The 17421-nt window shown below is 43.3% G+C and overlaps 2 protein-coding genes across 10 annotated transcripts in view; both read right to left on the bottom strand.

The window, feature by feature from the left end:
• zormin overlaps positions 1 to 2290 on the bottom strand; it is a 34235-nt gene extending 31945 nt beyond the window's left edge. For all 6 annotated transcript variants that reach the window (NM_001043113.2, NM_206240.2, NM_001043112.2 and 3 more), the window contains exons 1-2: positions 2200 to 2290; positions 335 to 871 (exon numbers count right to left, since the gene is read on the bottom strand). In NM_001043113.2, coding sequence (NP_001036578.2) covers positions 335 to 679 — 345 coding nt within the window. In that variant the 5' untranslated portion in view covers positions 680 to 871; positions 2200 to 2290. The remainder of the gene's footprint in view (positions 1 to 334; positions 872 to 2199) is intronic.
• A 1500-nt stretch (positions 2291 to 3790) lies between these two features.
• CG15822 (uncharacterized protein) lies at positions 3791 to 14453 on the bottom strand. 4 transcript variants are annotated; one of them, NM_001274389.1, is made up of 10 exons: positions 14330 to 14453; positions 12221 to 12472; positions 11213 to 11408; positions 10927 to 11040; positions 10695 to 10869; positions 8837 to 9586; positions 7964 to 8328; positions 7224 to 7732; positions 5069 to 5372; positions 3791 to 4997 (listed from the first exon to the last, which is right to left on the bottom strand). In NM_001274389.1, the coding sequence occupies exons 2-10, from the start codon at positions 12385 to 12387 to the stop codon at positions 4395 to 4397; spliced, it is 3183 nt and encodes a 1060-aa protein (NP_001261318.1). In that variant the 5' UTR covers positions 12388 to 12472; positions 14330 to 14453; the 3' UTR covers positions 3791 to 4394. The 4 variants fall into 4 exon arrangements, with proteins under 4 accessions (NP_001261318.1, NP_001261319.1, NP_001137872.2 ...); NM_001274390.1 differs by having other exon boundaries at positions 12221 to 12519; NM_001144400.2 differs by having other exon boundaries at positions 5069 to 5993; positions 12221 to 12519.
• Between the last annotated feature and the right edge of the window lie 2968 nt (positions 14454 to 17421).

A 17421-nucleotide genomic window follows, 5' to 3' on the forward strand; every position in this document is an offset into this window, starting at 1 on the left:
CAACTTTTTTCATAAGATGTTTCAATGACCACAGCTTATCCTAGATGTTTCCCCGTGTTTTCGAAACCTGACTGCACTTCTAGATTTATGATTTATTCAAGATCTCCCAATGCCCCGTCCCAAATCTCTTTTGAAGTCCTCCCAGATCGCCTTCCGCATAAATTTCCGCGCACTTCAAGAGCTTTCTCCGAACACTTCTCCCGTATCTAGATAAATGTTTCTTCATGTTTGTTTCCCATTTCTTGGCCTTTTTGCTGTGTGTTTTTTGTTTGGATTCGTTTCGTTTTTTAGTTTACTATTTTTATTGTTTGCGGGGTACAAGAGTACAACTCACTTGTAGGAGCGCTATCACCAGCTGGATGGGTCCGCATCGGACGACAACGGTGCCAATGGTGGTGGCTCTCAGGGAGGAGGAGGATGGTGGTGTGGTGTGGGTGGTGCCGGTGCCGGTGCCCGTGCCCGTGGACATGGCTGTGGACATGGCCTGACTTGGAGTCGGCGACGATGATGACATTGTTGCTGAATAATTGAAGGCGTCTAGCTGGGACTGCTGAGATTGCTGGGATTGCTGCGTCTGAAGTTGGTGGCCGGTGTGCGGCTGGCGGGGATTGGGATTCGAGGAGGAGGCGACCGAGTAGAGCGAAGACATCGATGAGTCTAGGGCTTGGCGGCGTTCCATGGTTGCTTTTCTTTCTATCTGCTCGTCTCTACTTCTCTCTGTTTTCTTTTTTTTTGACTAACTTTCGAGGATTGAGTGAGTGCTTGTAGTTTGGTGTGTTTTGCGTGGGCGTTTTATAATCTCTGTCGTTTAGTTTTTCTCGTATTTTGGCTTACTTCCCCTGCTTGTGTCTCGTGTTTTGCATTTTGAACTCTGCTCGAAAAAGTGGAACTATTAGATTGAGTCACTCGCGTTCGGATTTAATTTATTGGGATTAGTTATAGCCAGGGGATTCGATTCGGCGGTTCCTTCGTTTCGTTGCGAGCGCTATCAACGCCGGCGATCGTCTGAGAACCTCCGCGAATCGGTAGATTTTCGAAACGGAGAATTCTTTTTGCCCGCCGCGATGACTATGACTTCATACTCGCGCTCTCCCTGTCGCTCTAGTGTCTGTTTATTATTCCGTAGTGTCTATATATACGGCTATATAGCCGAGAGAATCGTGTGTACTTTTTGCATATTGAGCCTGAGAAAATTGCCTTTGATGCGTGTGCTAGTCTCGTTGTAGAACCTCGGTAGCCCCCCGCCCCGCCAAAACTCAAAGACAATGCTCGATTCGCGTTTATTTTTAAAACAACAAACTATTGAGTAATTTTTTGCGGCGATTTCTGCCACGAAGCTAAACTGTTGTTCTAGCCCAGATACTCAGATACTGCGATGCTACAGATACAGGCTACTATAGCTAATAGATAAAGCGCGCGGATGTTCGTCAAATCTGTAACATGTGCCAATTGCATTGGCAGAAGTCGTCGCCAGTCAGTCATTTTTCATGGATTTTTCGATATTTTTGAATACATTACGCATACGCCGCGTATGCTCGTGTGCAGCCAGCTGCCTCCATTAGGTAATTTTTGGTGTTTCTCTCAATTTTTAATAGTCGCCGCCGTTGCTGGCGTAATGTAAACTATTTTAATTGTACTTTGCGCTGTCTAAAAATAAGCAGCAAACCAAAAATTGGGAAGAACAAGTTCCCTTTATAAAAGTTTACAGTAGCGCAATCGAGGAAATGCTTTGCCTCCATATGTTGTTGTCCAAAAAATTTAAAAGAAAAAAAAATGGAAAATTGTTGATTGAAATTTTCTGGGGCGTGGACTGTTGTAGTATATTGAAATATGCACATGACTCAAACAAATAAGCTTTCAATGCATCAGGTCACCGAATATTTTTGAAAAATATTTTTTTCGCGCATTCTGTGTCGTTTTCTATTTGTTAAACATTTTGTTTGTGCTTTCTGAGGGTCGTCACAAAACTGAATATTCGACAACAACAATAAATTTAGCACAGATTGTTGATTTCATCTTTAGACGAGTGAACGCAAAAAAAACTAGCGCCAAGCATTTTTGAATGTCAAAAATGTTCTAGGTAAATTATGGCTGATTAATTTACGTTTCATTTCGCTTTTTTTTTGAAGTGCCAAATTTATTGTTTTCTTCCTCGTTTTCTGCCTAACTTAATTTACATAGATATGTTTTTATTCGCACATTATATTCGAGCGGTGGAGATGTGGAAAATCAAAACGCGCGCGCCGCTTTCCCAACAGCCGAACAACCGAACGCCGCGAACTTCGAACAAGACTGACTAAATGATCGGAAGACTGAAGACCGGAGACCGAAGACTGAGCAGATTCTACGGGAGACAGCCGATCAGAAAGAGATAAAGAGCGTGCAGCCCATGAAACTTAACCGATTCGCTCAATTCATTCATGCAGGTAGCGGTTCTCTTGTTTTGATCTCTTGACACTGGCTAAGCTCAGTTTTGAAAAGCCGGCTTGTATTTTGAAAATGAGAGAGTGTGAAAGAGAGGGCTGGAGACGCTAGACGCTAGAGAAAGAGGCAAGATGCGGGGCTTCAGGGGAGACGACATAAATAAACAAGTGCTCTTGGCATTCGCGGCGTCGTTAATTCATGATTTCAATTTTTAATGCCCTGCGCCCGGCTTTTCAGCAATTACAATACGAAGAGAAGGTAAAGCGATATGAAGCGAGCTTGTACCCTGTAATTCTGATGATAAAGGGTAACTTTAAGCGAACTGTTGCTACCCTCTTATGCCCTCACTTTATTTATTCGCATTTACTTTTGAATATTCATCTAACTTAACATCTTATGTGTGGATGATTTTTCCCCTTGGCTAGACCTTTTCCTCGTTGGTCTTATACACCCCATATAAGACGAGGTACCTTAAACCACAACATATTCAAGTGCAGCTTTTGTACTTTAATAACATGGTGAAGAGTGGAAGATCAAAATAACAACACCAGAGCAGCGGAGGAAACCAGACGATATCGTGTCTTAATGCAAGGCAAACTGACTGACCGCCCGCATTTAAATCCCCTCACCACCCATGATGCTCTATACCCCAATTTATGAAGTATTTTTCACCCAAAATGCGTGTCTTGCAGCTTTGGCTTTGGCTCCGGATTTCGTGCAATATTCAACGTGCAACATCCGACGCTTCTTGCGTGCAACAGCAGTTGCGGCAATCAATGCGCTGCAGATGTGTGTTATTATTTTTCGCTATCAACGATTCGAACTTATCGAATTATGCTTTCAGCGCCGGCACGTCAGAAAATCTGGTCGAATGGCATGAAAAGAATCTCATAGATATTTGGTTCGCCTTTCTGGATGATCAGCTCGTTAAGTATAAACTCTTTTCACTCACTCACCACACTCAGAGCGATTTATTTATATGTTTTTTAATTGAGATTAATGAGCCACTTGACGAAGCTCACAAAAGCAGCCAACCCCTCTTAACCCCATTTCCCCGCTGCACCCACTGCCAGTTCACATTTCAGATAATTGAAATCACTTGAGGACCACTTGTTAAATGTTTGGGGGAAAGGGCCACCCACAGAGGGAAATTGAAAAAAATTATTTAGGGTGGAAAAGTCCAAAAGAGCACTCAAGGGTTAAGTGCAGATGATGGCAATGACTTTTCACGGATGCAGCCCAAAGTTATGCAATGTTTTCATGGATTTTCGAGATTACATTCAAATTTTGCAGTTACGAGTTACTTACTTGCTTAAGCATAAAATTTAAAACTAAATACCTGAAAAGTTAGGAGGTATTGAAAAAAATTATAAATGATTAGCTTTATTTTTGGGGTAAAACATGTTCGATATTAATTGCACTATGTTTTGTGACTGTGACTGTGTGGGAGAAATAGTTATAAATAAATATTAAACATATGATTAATGGCAAAAATTTCGACTGGCCGTAAGTGAATTTAAATTCTTACTTTAAATATATTTTCTAACCATTTGGGAATTCTCTAATTTTTGCAAGCCTTAGACTTAATTTGAACTAACTAAATAAATATTTCTACTACTATATTTAAAGCAGAGAAAGTATAAGCAAAAGACATTTTTCAAACATAAAATATTTAAAAACCTTTTGCGCAGGCATTTTAGTATATCTTTTAAGCTAAAGTTCAATCGAACTAATAAATTTTGGTAGAAAACAGTGAACAATCATGCAAAGTAAAATGGCAAACAAAATAAAAAAGACAAAAACTTTTAGCTCATGGGCTAAAATTGGTTTTGGGAAAACAGCAAAAATAGTATGCCAACTAATTAATGGCAAGAATGTCGAGGATCGGCAGAGAAGCAAATGGCGCTGGTTAATTGGGCGGGAAATCGTTTTGTGTTCATCTTTCAACTGGGACAGCTTGTCCAGATCTCTCAGAGAAATCCCTTGATCGTCTGTTTCGTTATGTTCTCGTAGTATTTGCTGCGTCGCCAAGAAGGCGGCGGTTTCGATTCGTTGGGGTTAGTTGAAGCCGGAGCGGTGTTATTGGCCGATGTGTAGCTCACCTCCGGCGTGTGGGCGTTGGACATCCTGGGCGCCAGCTCCGTCGTAATGCCAGTGGCCAAATTGAATCCTTCCACCTCGCTGTCCGATTCGATGGCCTGCGGCAATGGTAGTGGCAGAAGCAGGTGTTGCTGCTCCTCGTCCGGAGTGGGCGTTACACTCTGACTATGCAGCTCTGCCATGCCCGCCACACTGTCCTGATCTTCACTTTTCATCCTCTGCTGACGGTCGGAGAAGTAGCTCATTTCGGAGCTATCAAAGGACATATTGACTGGCGAAGGTGGTAGTTCGGGTATTTCGAATGTGCTTAAAGTTGAGTCGTCCGCCTCATCGAAGGAGTTCTTGGCCGATCCTATGTAGGAGCTAGTGCGTCCTGAGGCTGTTTGAAAGGATGAGGAATGCGAGTTCGGCGTAAAGTTGCCTTCGGAGGCAGTGGCGAAGGATTCGTCCTCGGTGGAGCGCGATTGCCAATCCTAAAGCGACGAGATTAGTACCATTTTACACAAACGGAAAAAGAATCAACATTTTTATTATTTAAACTTACCTCAATGCTTCCCAATTTTTTTATGCCATGTCCTCCAGTGACATTGCTGATTCCATTGCTAACAACGCCCTCCTGCTGCTGGACATCCCGGATGACTGCGTCCAGGGACTCGGCTACCTCGGCAATGGCTCCCAGCTTGTGGGAAATGGCGGCGCAGGCCAGTTCGTTGCTGCCTGTGGGCACCACTTGCACAGTAGCTGGCAGGGTTTCCACGGGTATCTCGCTTCCAGCACTGCTGGTCCTTCCACTGTCATGGAGTGGACTTGGTGCAGTGCAATCCAGGGGTAGTTCATCGGCCACGACACTAAAATCACCAGAGAGACGGGGATTATCGGGAGCTCCGGAATCCACTGAGGCAGTGCGTGAGTGCGATGGTGTTTCATTGTCGGTATAGTCGCTATGCGGATATGTTTCACTGTCGTTGCGGATGAGGGCCTTGATCTTGTCCAGACTCTTTAGCGGCGGACCCGAATCCACCTCATCCTCCTCCTCTTCGGTTTCCTCCAAGATAATATCCCTTTCTATTGAGGCCTTGGCTATTTTGGTCTTGACACTTGAAGTACTGGCTGTCTCATCATCGTCTTCATCCTCGTAGTCCTCATCTTCACCTTGGCCATCTTCGCTGCTTAGTTCGGGTAGCTTACTGGCCTCATTGATAGCGTCCAAAAGTCGACTTAGATCGCTGGAGGATTCACTTAGGATCTCAGGGGGGCTCTGTACCAAATCCTCCTCTTCGCTGGCCAAAGGAGCAGAGGCATTAGCCTGATAAGCAGCTTCATCCAGGGATTTATTTTCACCTTCCTCAACCGGAATCTCCACCTCATTGGGCGGTTCATCCACCACAATGCTGGGCACTTCCGGCCTGGGTCCAACCTCCTGCTCCACTTCCTCATCGCCCTTTGATTTGGCAAACAAATTACGAAATCTGGCAAACATTTTGAGCTTTTTTGGGTTCGCTGCCTAGTTGGCGCCTCTTTTTTTTTGTTTTTTTTTTTTTTTTTTTTGGGCGTGGAACAATTAGTTTGACGTAAGGGGCAGCAACACGCGTTTGGCTAGTGGCCAGTTGAAGTGAGCTACGTCTCTCTGATAATTGTAGATTCAATTATTCACTTTGCCGGGATAAGCATGCAGATATTTCGAGAGTGGAACCATGAAGACACTTCTATATTTATCACCTTCCTATCACAATGCTCCCCGCTGTGACCCACTTGTCACGCCTGTTCTCCAGCAAATTCACTCTTTATCTGATATGTGCTCTATACATACATATATGCTTTGACAAACCGACAGTTTTCTTGAGTTTTCCCGCTCCGTGCCGAAAAACGGAAAACAGAAAGGAGGACCGAACGACAACCGCACTGGACCACGCACTGAAATAGACTGCTTGGATTTGGACGCCGAATCTTGGACGGAATGAGCTGCTATATAGAATAGTTCTTTTATTTTATTTCAATATTTTTTTTGTGCTTCTTTCGAATTTTGGGTGGTGGAACTTTTGAGTGCGTCGCGGCAGCTTGACATTTGTTTCATTCAGTCAAAAATTATTTTTGGCTGTCTAGTTTGTGGTTACTTGGGAAGTGTGGTTCGGTTTGATGGACTTCGAATTGCTTTTATATGACTATAATTTTTTTTGATAGCGAACAAGTTATATTTGATTTAATACATTTGGTAGGTGTTGTACACGTGTTAATGGCTTTTGAAGAAATCGTTTTATTTGTCGTAGGGCAGGATGTTAATATATTCAGGCTTGTATGGGATATTTATCTCAATAATAAACTTTCTGACTCAGGTTTTATTTACAGCATTGAGTTCATAAATGAAGTCTGTTTTTTAAAACCTGATTATCATGATTTTTATATTTTTATTGCCAAGTTGCCTTTGTACTTTGTTTTCCAAATACAATTTATCATTTCTTTTAGTTTTATTTCTAGCAACTTGTTAGTTCTTTGCTCTTTTTCTAAGTTAATTTGCCGCGAACTCGTGGGGATTTTAGTGGAAATCTTTCTCATTTTTATTTGATATGCAGAACGTTTTGCAGTTTTTGTTTCTGAGTTTTATGCGTTGAGCATAATGAAGTAGCCGCCGATACAAAGTTAAAGTCCATGCACTCACGCACCTGCAAAAGTATTATAGATTTTTAGTCGCTATAACTCACCTCTTTCCTGTTAATGCGTCCAGAACGAAGGGCTCTTTGAGACGCTTCTTCAGCAATCTTCCCAGTCTGACCATTCTGCCCACTTCGACGAGCAGTTGCTCCCTGGCCACCAAGTGCCTCTGTAGTCGCGGAGGCATCTCCCCCAATGGAGACAGCTCCGATTCCAATTCTGCCTCGGCATCGCTACCTATTCCACTGCTGCTGCGGTTGTGCTGCTGTCTTTGCTGCTGCTGTAGTTGGGCGGACAGTTCCTTGGTCAAAAGGGGTCGAAGTTCCCTCAACTGGCGGTAATAGGCCTCCACACTGCGGTGGAAAACGGCGGAGACGCGCAGTCTGGTCATTTGCTCCTGGGCCACAGACTGTAGGCTGTGCCACGTGTGCTGCAGTTCGTCACTAATGAAACCCTGACTGGAATTGCTTTGTGACCTAAATGATGATGGTTCCAGTTTGCAGCAGAGGCGCAGCGTTTGGGAAGCCTCCAGCAATTGGCAGCCATAGTGGTAGATGCTCTAAAGCAGAAAGCATAATTAGTACATATATGCAAAAATTTTAAAATCAGAGGATAATTTTATCAATATCCTAGCAATATGTAGATAGTTTTTAATAAATATGATACAGCTAGATAGAAACCTTGGCCAAACAGTCACTCCCCGTCTCTGTCTTGCAGTCTGGATGGATTCCCTCCATCTTATTTCCCCCCCAAAAAAATGAAGTCGCCCGAAAAACGGGGGAAAACTCACCCGTCCGGTTTCCTCGAACCCCTGCAGCTCATCCTTCTGCAGCTGAATCTCGTGGATGTTGCAGCCGACATGGGAGTGGCAGCGCAGCAAGACGGCATACAACTCCTGCAGCCAGTCCCGCGCCCTCCGCGCGTCCTCCTCGTAGGCGTGGATGTGGGTCACCTGCTCCAAGGTGAGCCGCTGCAGCGCTAGCCGATGTCCGCACACCTGACGACGACGCCGGCTCTCGTCGATCTGCCGGCGCAGCTGGGCGATCTCGGCACTGTAGTCCAGCTGGAGGTCACGGCCCAGAGCGTCTTTCACTGGCATGGCCAGCATGTCGCTCAGCTTTTCACCTTCACGCACAAGTTCGCGCTCGACGTGGCCTGTGGATGTTGGAAACATGTTTAGAGATCGGTTGGATGTTGGATATAGCATGTTTAGAGATTTGTTGTTTACGGCTCGAGTTCGGACAGACCTAAATATACAACTATGATTTTATTAAAATGTATATTATTTCAAATGATACGATTATTTAAGCTAATTAGGAACGGTTCCATGCTAGAAAGAGTATTGGTTCGATGTATACTATTTGAGTTGCAGCCAAATCATGCTGTGTTCGATCTCAAAAGATCGAGTTCCAGCAGATGTTTTGAATGCGTTCATATTAACCTTCTATTCATTTAAATTTGAAAGCGTGACACTTGTTGAAAGTATTTGGTATGATTTTTTTGTTCAGAATACTTTTTTGTCATATCCATGGTAATTATCAGAGCAATTCTAGCTTATTTCAAGGTTCGCTGGCTATATTTCGAGTGTAGTTGTCAAGGCTGCATAAATATTTCTTTAGCAATATACAAAATTACACTTGTTTGTTAATATTTTTAAACTCACCCAACATTTCCTGGTTTTTATTGAGCTGCATGAGTAACTGCTCTGCCTCGGGCCAGTCAAGCGATCGACTGTCCACCTCCACCACATGGTTACCGGTGGCCAGTAAATCCTCAAATTGATCGAGGAGGCGATGGAACCTCAGGGCGGTCATCAGTACATTTCTTCGTCGCTCCAATCGCTTTGCAAAGGAGCGACACACAAACTGCATGAAGTCTCGCTGCGAAAGAAGATCCTGGCATCGGTCCATGTCCTTTGAAGATGCCTGCCTTTCAGCGGCAAACTTTTCGATCTTGTAGAGCAACTCCGCATAGCAACCGTAGGTTTCCCGGCACTCCAGTTCCAGTTGGTCGTGAGCAGAACGTAGTGCCTCACATCCCCTAACATCACCTGCAACGCTCCTTTGGCGACTGAGTAACAGCTCGGCCTCCTGCAGGATCCAATTGGTGACGAAGGACACTCCATCCTCCAAAGTGCTGAGTTCGCGTGCCTCCCTCAGAGATCGGAGCAGTTCCAGCCATGCAGTCCGGATGGCCGTCTGCTTCTTTTCGATCTCATTCAATCGCAACTCGATGCGGGTGCGTTCACAGGCGAGATCGGGTGGCAGGAGGGGCTTCTGGGGGGAACCTGCACTGGCGGAGTGGGCAGCGATGGGCGGGGGACCCGCAGGGGACTCCGAGGCAGGTGCGACCGCTTGTGGCGGCGGTGAATGCGTCTCGTAGACCTCGTTGAAGCGGGCCAAGATCGCGTTACCTGAACAATGCCGACATGCAAAGAGAAAAGGGAAAGGGGATGAGAAAATGGCACTCTGAAAAATAATCTATACCTGCAAAACATTTTCTATTCCCAATCACTTATTTAATACATTCTTGACTGGAATTGGTGAAGACATAAAATAAATATTTCCTTAGAATTTTAGAACATCAATCATCGTATTTCTCGGAGTGTATTTTTGGGCTTTCATTGCGCGGGGATCGGATCTAGCGCTATTCACACATCCACAAAAGTGAAAACTCACGCCCGGAGTGGTTTTTTAATCCCAGTCTAGCTCTTTGGACTGTGGCATGTGCCACCATTTCGATGCGCATCACCGATTTTTGTGGCTGTAAGTGAAAGGTCACGATTGTTGCTGTTGCTTTGGTTGTCGTTTTGCCAAACCCACGCACTCAAACCAGAACTCTTCCGAATTTGAAGTCGTTGTTCAAAAATTGAAGTGTGAACACTGTGAAACACGGTTTGCTCAGGGCACAATGATCCCCAACCGCAAATGATTCTCGAAAATAACTTAATGAAGCCAGAAAAGTATTTGATTCTTAGCTGTGGCTTTCATAAATTCTGAATTAATATGTGGAATTCATGAAGTCATGATTGTTAAAGTCTTACGAAAATTTTGATAATATTCGGGATGTCTGCCATTTCCAATCAATCAATCTTTCTAATTTCACAAACAATTCTCAATTGTCAAATCATAGCCAAGTCTATTCAACATCGTATGGAACTGTAGATTTTAAAATTATCTTATCAAAAGACGCATTTCTACCTAAAAGACCTTCTGTAGGCCTCAGTATCCAAGCTCAATGTTATTCAGTGCCGTTAAAATCAACCCACAATAAAAATCGACAACAAACGGCGCGAAAAACGAGTTTGCCAAACGTGGCGCATTTCTAATTGAAAACACACACAAAATTCAATGATTTACTTGTCACATGTTGTGTGTCTTTCTTTCCGTCTCTGTCTGTCTCACTTAACTCGTTTGCTTCGAGGGCAAACCGAATTATGTTAATTGCTCGCGGGGCAAACAAAAAACGACTAGCGAACAGACCAAAAAAAACAAAAGACTCAAGCAACGAACTCGACTCACCCAAGTCGATGGCGGTCTCTATGTCGTTTTGCACACCGGCATGCATCTGGGCGCACTTCTTCAGCTCCACATCCGCTTCCGCCGGCCGCAGAGACTTGTGCTCCCGCAGAAGAGCCAACAGTTTCTCCATCGAAGCCAAAGTCTGCACATGCGACTTGGTGAACTCGTCGATGGACTGCGTAAATATAGCCATTATGTGCCGTTCGAACGGTACAGAAATTGGGGCACTTACCTTGCGCTGCTGCAGCCACAGATCGTAGTTGAACTGCAAGGTGCCGCCCAGTTCCTCGGGCAGGTTCTGCGGCTCTATGAACTTGAACAGCCTCGCCTTCGACAGCACCAGGGGCTATTAAGAGAGCACAGTGAGAAATTAATGAGTTCAATGTGGAAATTCTAATTACTATGTTGCAGTTTATGGTTATGATATATTTTATTAGGAACTAAATCGATTTAATGGGAAGCTATTTAAATCTTTAATTCACTTCTTGAGTTGTGTCCAACCTAAGCTATTAGCTTACCTCTCCCTTGACCTGGGACTTGGTGCACGGCTCCACATGCTTCTCCCAGAAGCCCTCCGCCCTGACTAGATACAGATCCACATTGATGTCGCCCCCGAAGAGGGCGTAAATCTGTCGCACCTGCTGCCGTGATATCCGCGAACTGCTCTCCTGGGCATTGACCACCACACTCACGCCATTCTGCAACACCGAAGCGCTGAAAGAGATTAATGTCAAGTTGGTTAATCGGTTTGGGACTGGAGGAAAGCGTCTTTAAGCGCTTCATTAGCTTGCCAGTTAGGATTTGGCTTTAATCAGACACTCTTTTTTCAGGGGAACTGCCAGTTGATTGATCACAATCAATATATCCATAATTCATGTGGCTTCTTCCCTGTATTTAAAAGATTGTTTGATGCCTACCTCGTAAACTTAAACAATTTGCTTGTTGTGCCAATAAATAAACAAACTTAAATGGGAAATAACAAAAGAAGGGCGTAAAGCCCATAGGTAGTTGTTTAAATAGGTTACGAACGGTATATAATTTTCATAAATTATCTTAAGGTTTTTAAGAGGGTACATTTATTGCTACTACTATTTTTACATATGTTGCTTGTAAAGTGTGTTTATAAAATGAAAGTGTGCTTAAACTGACCGAACTTTGTATCAAGTTACTCTGAAGTAATATATGTAAGTGGATATTAACAATGTTTTCCATTCAAGACAAATCATCTGACTTCAGAAACTTTAAATTATTTAGTTGGCTTTAAATATCTGACACTTAGCATATAAATAACCAGATTTTGTTAGGTGTTTTCCGCTTTTCGAGACCCGTTTTAAGACCCCTCCCAGAGAGCCGTGTCTAATGAAAAGTAATGCATTAAAGACGACAAAAAATGAACCTTCATCATCTGCGGGCTATTTGCATATTTCGGCCATATGCTAATGAATCGTCGGCATTTCCACTGCCGGTTTCTAAAGTTTCTGTGCCTAATGGCAAATGCCTAATACCACTTAATTCCCGATTCTCACCTGAGAGACCGCTTCAGATAGTCCAGAGTCACCTGCAGATAGCGGCGATTCCACAGCTGCAGATCGTTGAATGCGTTGACAACGAAGACGATGCGCTTCTGGCGATCGAATCCGCCGGATAAGTAGGCACTCCGCGTCTGCAGGGCGTTCAGCACGTCCTCCTCCATCTATAGGGAGTTTAATGATGGGATCGCGATGACGATGCGGCTTTTCTAAATGCTAATTGAGCCTCTTGTCGCCGCGAACATTTTGCTGCTGAGACAACGCGGTATTAGGATTTTCTTTTTGTTTGCAGTTGGCTGTTTGGAAAAGCTTGAAAATTAATACAAGTCACAGTTATGCGAGTTGTTTTCGTTTCTGTGGCTGCTGCTGCTGTTTTTCTTGCCGCTGCACAATGCTGCACATTTCCAAATGCCGCGAGACTTTGTTGGGGAACACGTTTGACAAGTTGCAGCCTGAAACTTTGGTTGCCTTTACTTTACTTTAGTCTGGTACACTGAGGAAAATGCTCATACCCTTAAAACGATAGTTTGGCTTAAATAGCTGCAGGCCATTTAAACGAAGCAACCAGCGCTTACTTCATTTAACTACGAATGGCATTATTGTAAAATACTTTTACGATCTACTCAATTTCTCTCAGTGCCTAGCTAGTCTCTCCACATGATTTTCACTGTTTTCATGTTAGTTTAGGAGTTTTTTGTTGGCTTTTTCAGTTTGGGTCTCTCTGGCCTAATGGAAAAATTCCATTTTTGCGCATGAGTATTTTGACACAAATTGGAGTTTTAGCTCTTTTCCATGCCGGCCAGCAGCAGCAGTTTGAACTTAATTTGTCGGTTGATAAGGGGCGCGGCAGACCCAAACGCTATATGGTATGTACAATATATGCTACATAGAGGAGGAAAAGAGCCAAGTAATTCTTTCACTTGTGAGCCAGAAGTACGTGCCAGAAATCCTGTTTGCTGCCAGTCTATCTTACAGTTATGCGTAAGTGGTCGATGCCTCTTTTCCTGTCTCTCAGTCAGCCCCATCTTGCTCCGCTTTTTCTTTACTCTACCAAAGAGTATTCGGAGATCTGCTTAACTCTTGTCTTGATATATATATGTTTTGATAGAAATTATAGATTAGATTAGTTATATAAGACCAGCTTTGCTATTATAGAAAGTGACATTTGCAGCAGGCACTTATTTAAATTATGGTATATTTTTGATTTTCTGCCTTATAAAGTGTATTTAAAACCCGGTACTGCAGGCCCAACTTCCTTTCCCCTTTTTTATGTTTTATGTTCTATGTTCTATGCTAACCAATTTGCACTACTTGGCTTTACTGCGAGTTTTTGATGGCAGGAGCGAGAGCAACCTGTTTCTTTGGCCGCTTTTGGGAAGCTGTAATAATTGTCATAGCCTAGCGGTCGGTTGGCCCCCTTCCAAAAACCCCTTCTCAATGCACTTTACTACGCCCCTTCCGCATTGGATTTCAATTAATGGCAGAGGACAGGTAAAAAAAAAACAACCTTGCAGCAGCAACTCTGGGATGGGGCATACATATTTCTGGTTTCAAATGTCAGTACGAAAAATACTTGCAAATATGAGCAGAGTTATGTCTATATTTTTATATCCCACTGAGCTCAGCGAAAAACTCACGAAAAGGGTAGCTGAAAATTGAGAACCCCGCGGGGCTCGTAATGCCTCGAATCTTTGGAATCGGGCGCACCTTTCGGCCTAAAAAAAGAAAAAATCGCTTCCAAAATAGATGGCAGCAACAAAAACCGTTTGAGCTGCTGTGTTGTTTTCTTTCAATTTCGTTAAACTTTCTTGAGAACCTTTTTTGGGTTTTGTTTTCCTCGGCTGGGCTTTTATTTTTTTGTTTTATGATATGGCGATAAGATCTATGCCAACGACGATGGGCTGTTAAATTAATTGAAAAGTTCAGCGGCAACAGCAACGGAACTCATTAGCATTTCTCCACACAAAATTTGTTTAACCAGCTGACAAATGTGTTCAGCTGTTTCGAAATGAGTTTTTAGTTCATTTTGCGTGTTGTTCCATGTGAAGTAACTCGACTTGGTTTTAACATGCAGAGCGGCGACTCCTTATCGTTTTGGTGTCTTACTTCTCAGTATTTCGAAACGAATTCAGTTCTTATCGCTCTTTTCGACACCAGAATAAAACCGACAAGACACCGATATCGTTCATCCGCCCCGTCCGCCCGCGTGGAATTCTCGCGCTCAACTGAAAGTTTCCAAACTTTGTTTCGATCTTAGCCACGATCGGTGCCAACCTGGTTTTTCGGTTCGAGTTGCGGCTCGAAGTGCGTTCGAGTTGCAGTTGCTTGCATGTCAGCTGTTTTTTGTTGCATTTCAATTGATCGTGAACTGTATGTAGTATTTCGTATTTTCATTTTTTACTGCGCTGGCTGATGATTACCCGCACGTTTTGCCCTTTTTAGGGGGGCGCCTTTGAAAACCGGTTGGGATTTCTTTTCTTCTTCCAAGTGCAAAATTAAAACAAAACACGCGTTTTGTCCGCCAATGGAGATATCGAAGATTCTGTGGAACACTTTTTTTTATTTTCATTGCTTCCACTTCTTTTCTACTTTTATGGGTATGATGAACTTGGCAAGAGAGTTTTATATGTGGGAATTCAATTAAATGGATGTTCATTTGGAAAGTTTATTCAAATACGAGTTCTAAAGTTGATAAGTTGTGATTTTTATTCCTAATTAATTCACTAATATCTGTCTCTGTTTTTTAGGGTATTATCCGTTCGATTCAGTTATGTTTTCTTCCTCACGCACTCGTTTTGTTGTTTTATTCATGTATCCCTTGACGTGGGAACTTTTAATTGTGTGTGCTGAGAGTTTTCAGACAATGCCACGAATTGTTGTCCACTTCAATATCTTCCGCCTCGCCAAGGAAAAGTACTGGAAAGTGCAGAAGGATATTTAGTATGCTTCCTTGACAGCACAAATATCAAAGATTTATTTCTCTTTGCGTGATAAATGAAAAAAAGGAGCAGTCCAGAACCGTTTTAGGCTTCACTCGTTTATGAAAGGGGACAAAAACAAACATCTCCACCAGAAAAGGGTCACTCCCTGGAAAAATGGTCTAGGGAAGGGGTTCTGTGGGTTACGACCCTTATAAACATGTCAATCACAAGTAAATTGTTGCAGATTTAATGGTCGTCCAAGGAATGTGGGTCTGGCAATAGGAATCCCACCCGACAGCCTGGACTCACTGAAATGCAAACGGATTTCCACTGCTGTGTCAGCAGCGTCGGAAAACGGCGAGAAATACAGTGAAGCTTCGAAAGATGACTTAAAAGTTAACGAACAAGAAAAAAAAACATTTTTAATGTAACAAAAAAATTCATTATTCTAGTTACTCTTATTTGTATCAGCATTTGGAATTTTAGTATCGATCTTGTTTTCCGACAGCACACTGTACCAAATTGCGTCCGCCATAGATTTTGCTTTCCATTTCACTGACTTCCATGAATTTATAGGCAATCTTCGAAGGCCTAGGCGCGATGGTTTTGTTTAATGAAACTTAAAGTGCGTGCCAGAGTGCCCGGGCACGTATCCTTGAGCTCCTCGAGGGATCCGGATCCCTGGGGCTGAGGAGAACGGAACTGGAAGCTGATGAAGTCGGGGCTGCACTCAATTGCAATAGCCGACCGCAAAATGGCGTCGAAAGGACTTCCGTTCGAGCAAAAAACAAGAAGTCATGCAACTGGGCATCATCGGACGTGAAAAGCTGCTGTTTTCCTTTTTATTTTTGTTTTTGTTAATGTTACTGGTGGAGAACGAGGAATGGATCCCTTCCCACCGACAGCTTTAACGGCTATTAGAAAATTGCGAAAATTGCGCACACGTTTTGGCTGAGAAAAGCGGGAACGTTGCATGTGGCAGGGCAATCGAGTGCAGTTTGTGGCCCCAGATTTATTGCACCGAGCTGGAAATATTCGAGATGGCCGGCTCGCATTTTAAACAGTTTTCGTTAAGTTTGGTTTATTAAGCCCCACGCCAGGCCTCTGCATAATTCATTCGGTTTAAGGGTTTTCCACCAATTCATTTCAATCAGGCCGAGAGAGCAGAGCAGTTCTCGGCAGTCCGTGGCTCGTTTTAAATCATTTAGTGTGGTAGTTCTGGCCGTTTTATGGGCCCGTCTAAAGGAGTGCCAGGTGATGTTTATTGGACGTATGCATGCCGCATCGAAAGTGCTCCAGAATCGCTTTAAAGTTTGCCGGCAAAATTTACGGACTTCACCTTGAACACTTTTCCCGTTTGCGGTAAAAGTTTATGGTTGGTAAATCTTATTTAACTAGGTTTTCTCATCCAACTGTATTTCATATTTTTTTGCCGTTCTATTTTTTTGTAAATTACCTCATTCATTGAATTTTATACAGGAGCTTTTGAGAATATATTTAGCTCAAAACATGCAACGCAAATGGGGAATAATATTTCTTGCGACTTTTTGCAATTAACACCGAGTTTGATTTAAGGTATGCGCAAGTTTCCTGGCTGAATTCCCGTAAATCTTAATTTCACAGAAACGTTAATCCAGTGAAAACGGTGGCTTTCTTTCACTTTCATTAAGTGCCGCCCAAGGTTGCCCCGGCGAATTCATCAACTTTCCCGGCCATTAGCCAGGAAAACCCGAAACCAAAACACCAACAGATCCGTCGTTCCTCAAACGATTTCCTTAACCTCTTTAAGGCTGCTTAACCCAATATCACACCAAAAGAAATTGTTGCTGAAATCGGAGGCGGAAAGCGTTCGAGTTGCTGCTCACCCATTCAAAGGAAATTGGAGTGCACACGAGTCGGGCAGCTTGGCAGCCAGGCAGCCAGGCAGTCGGGATTCGTCGACCAACCCACCTTAATTTGCAAATCTAGGCATATGCCGTAAAGGTTTTATGGCTTCCACCTTCGAAGCGCCAAAAAATGAATGTGGGAACCCCGTGGCGTCTCTGATTACAGGCGAAATATGCCACGTGTATGCGGTACGCATATGTGTGGGGTGCAGTTTTGATTCTCTGAAATTGCAAAATCGATAGTGTGTAAGGAGGGAATTTTCTTGTATTTTCTGGACTTTTCGCTCTAAAGTTAATTGATTGAATTAGCCAGCCAAGCAATGACACAAAATGGAGCTACTTAATATGGGCCAATCAAAACAAATGACAAGAAAATTATGCGATACCAATG

This window comes from Drosophila melanogaster, chromosome 3L (assembly GCF_000001215.4).
Source record: "Drosophila melanogaster chromosome 3L".
Lineage (NCBI taxonomy): Eukaryota > Metazoa > Arthropoda > Insecta > Diptera > Drosophilidae > Drosophila > Drosophila melanogaster.

What these genes read in the sequence shown, in the direction of transcription:
- CG15822 (NM_001144400.2), bottom strand. Translation starts at nt 12,387, where the DNA reads ATGGAGGAGGACGTGCTGAACGCCCTGCAGACGCGGAGTGCCTACTTA. An exon ending in TATCTGAAGCGGTCTCTCAG is followed by an intron (nt 11,409 to 12,220) that starts GTGAGAATCGGG and finishes AATCTCTTTCAG; the next exon opens with CGCTTCGGTGTTGCAGAATG. An exon ending in TGTGGCTGCAGCAGCGCAAG is followed by an intron (nt 10,870 to 10,926) that starts GTAAGTGCCCCA and finishes ATATTTACGCAG; the next exon opens with TCCATCGACGAGTTCACCAA.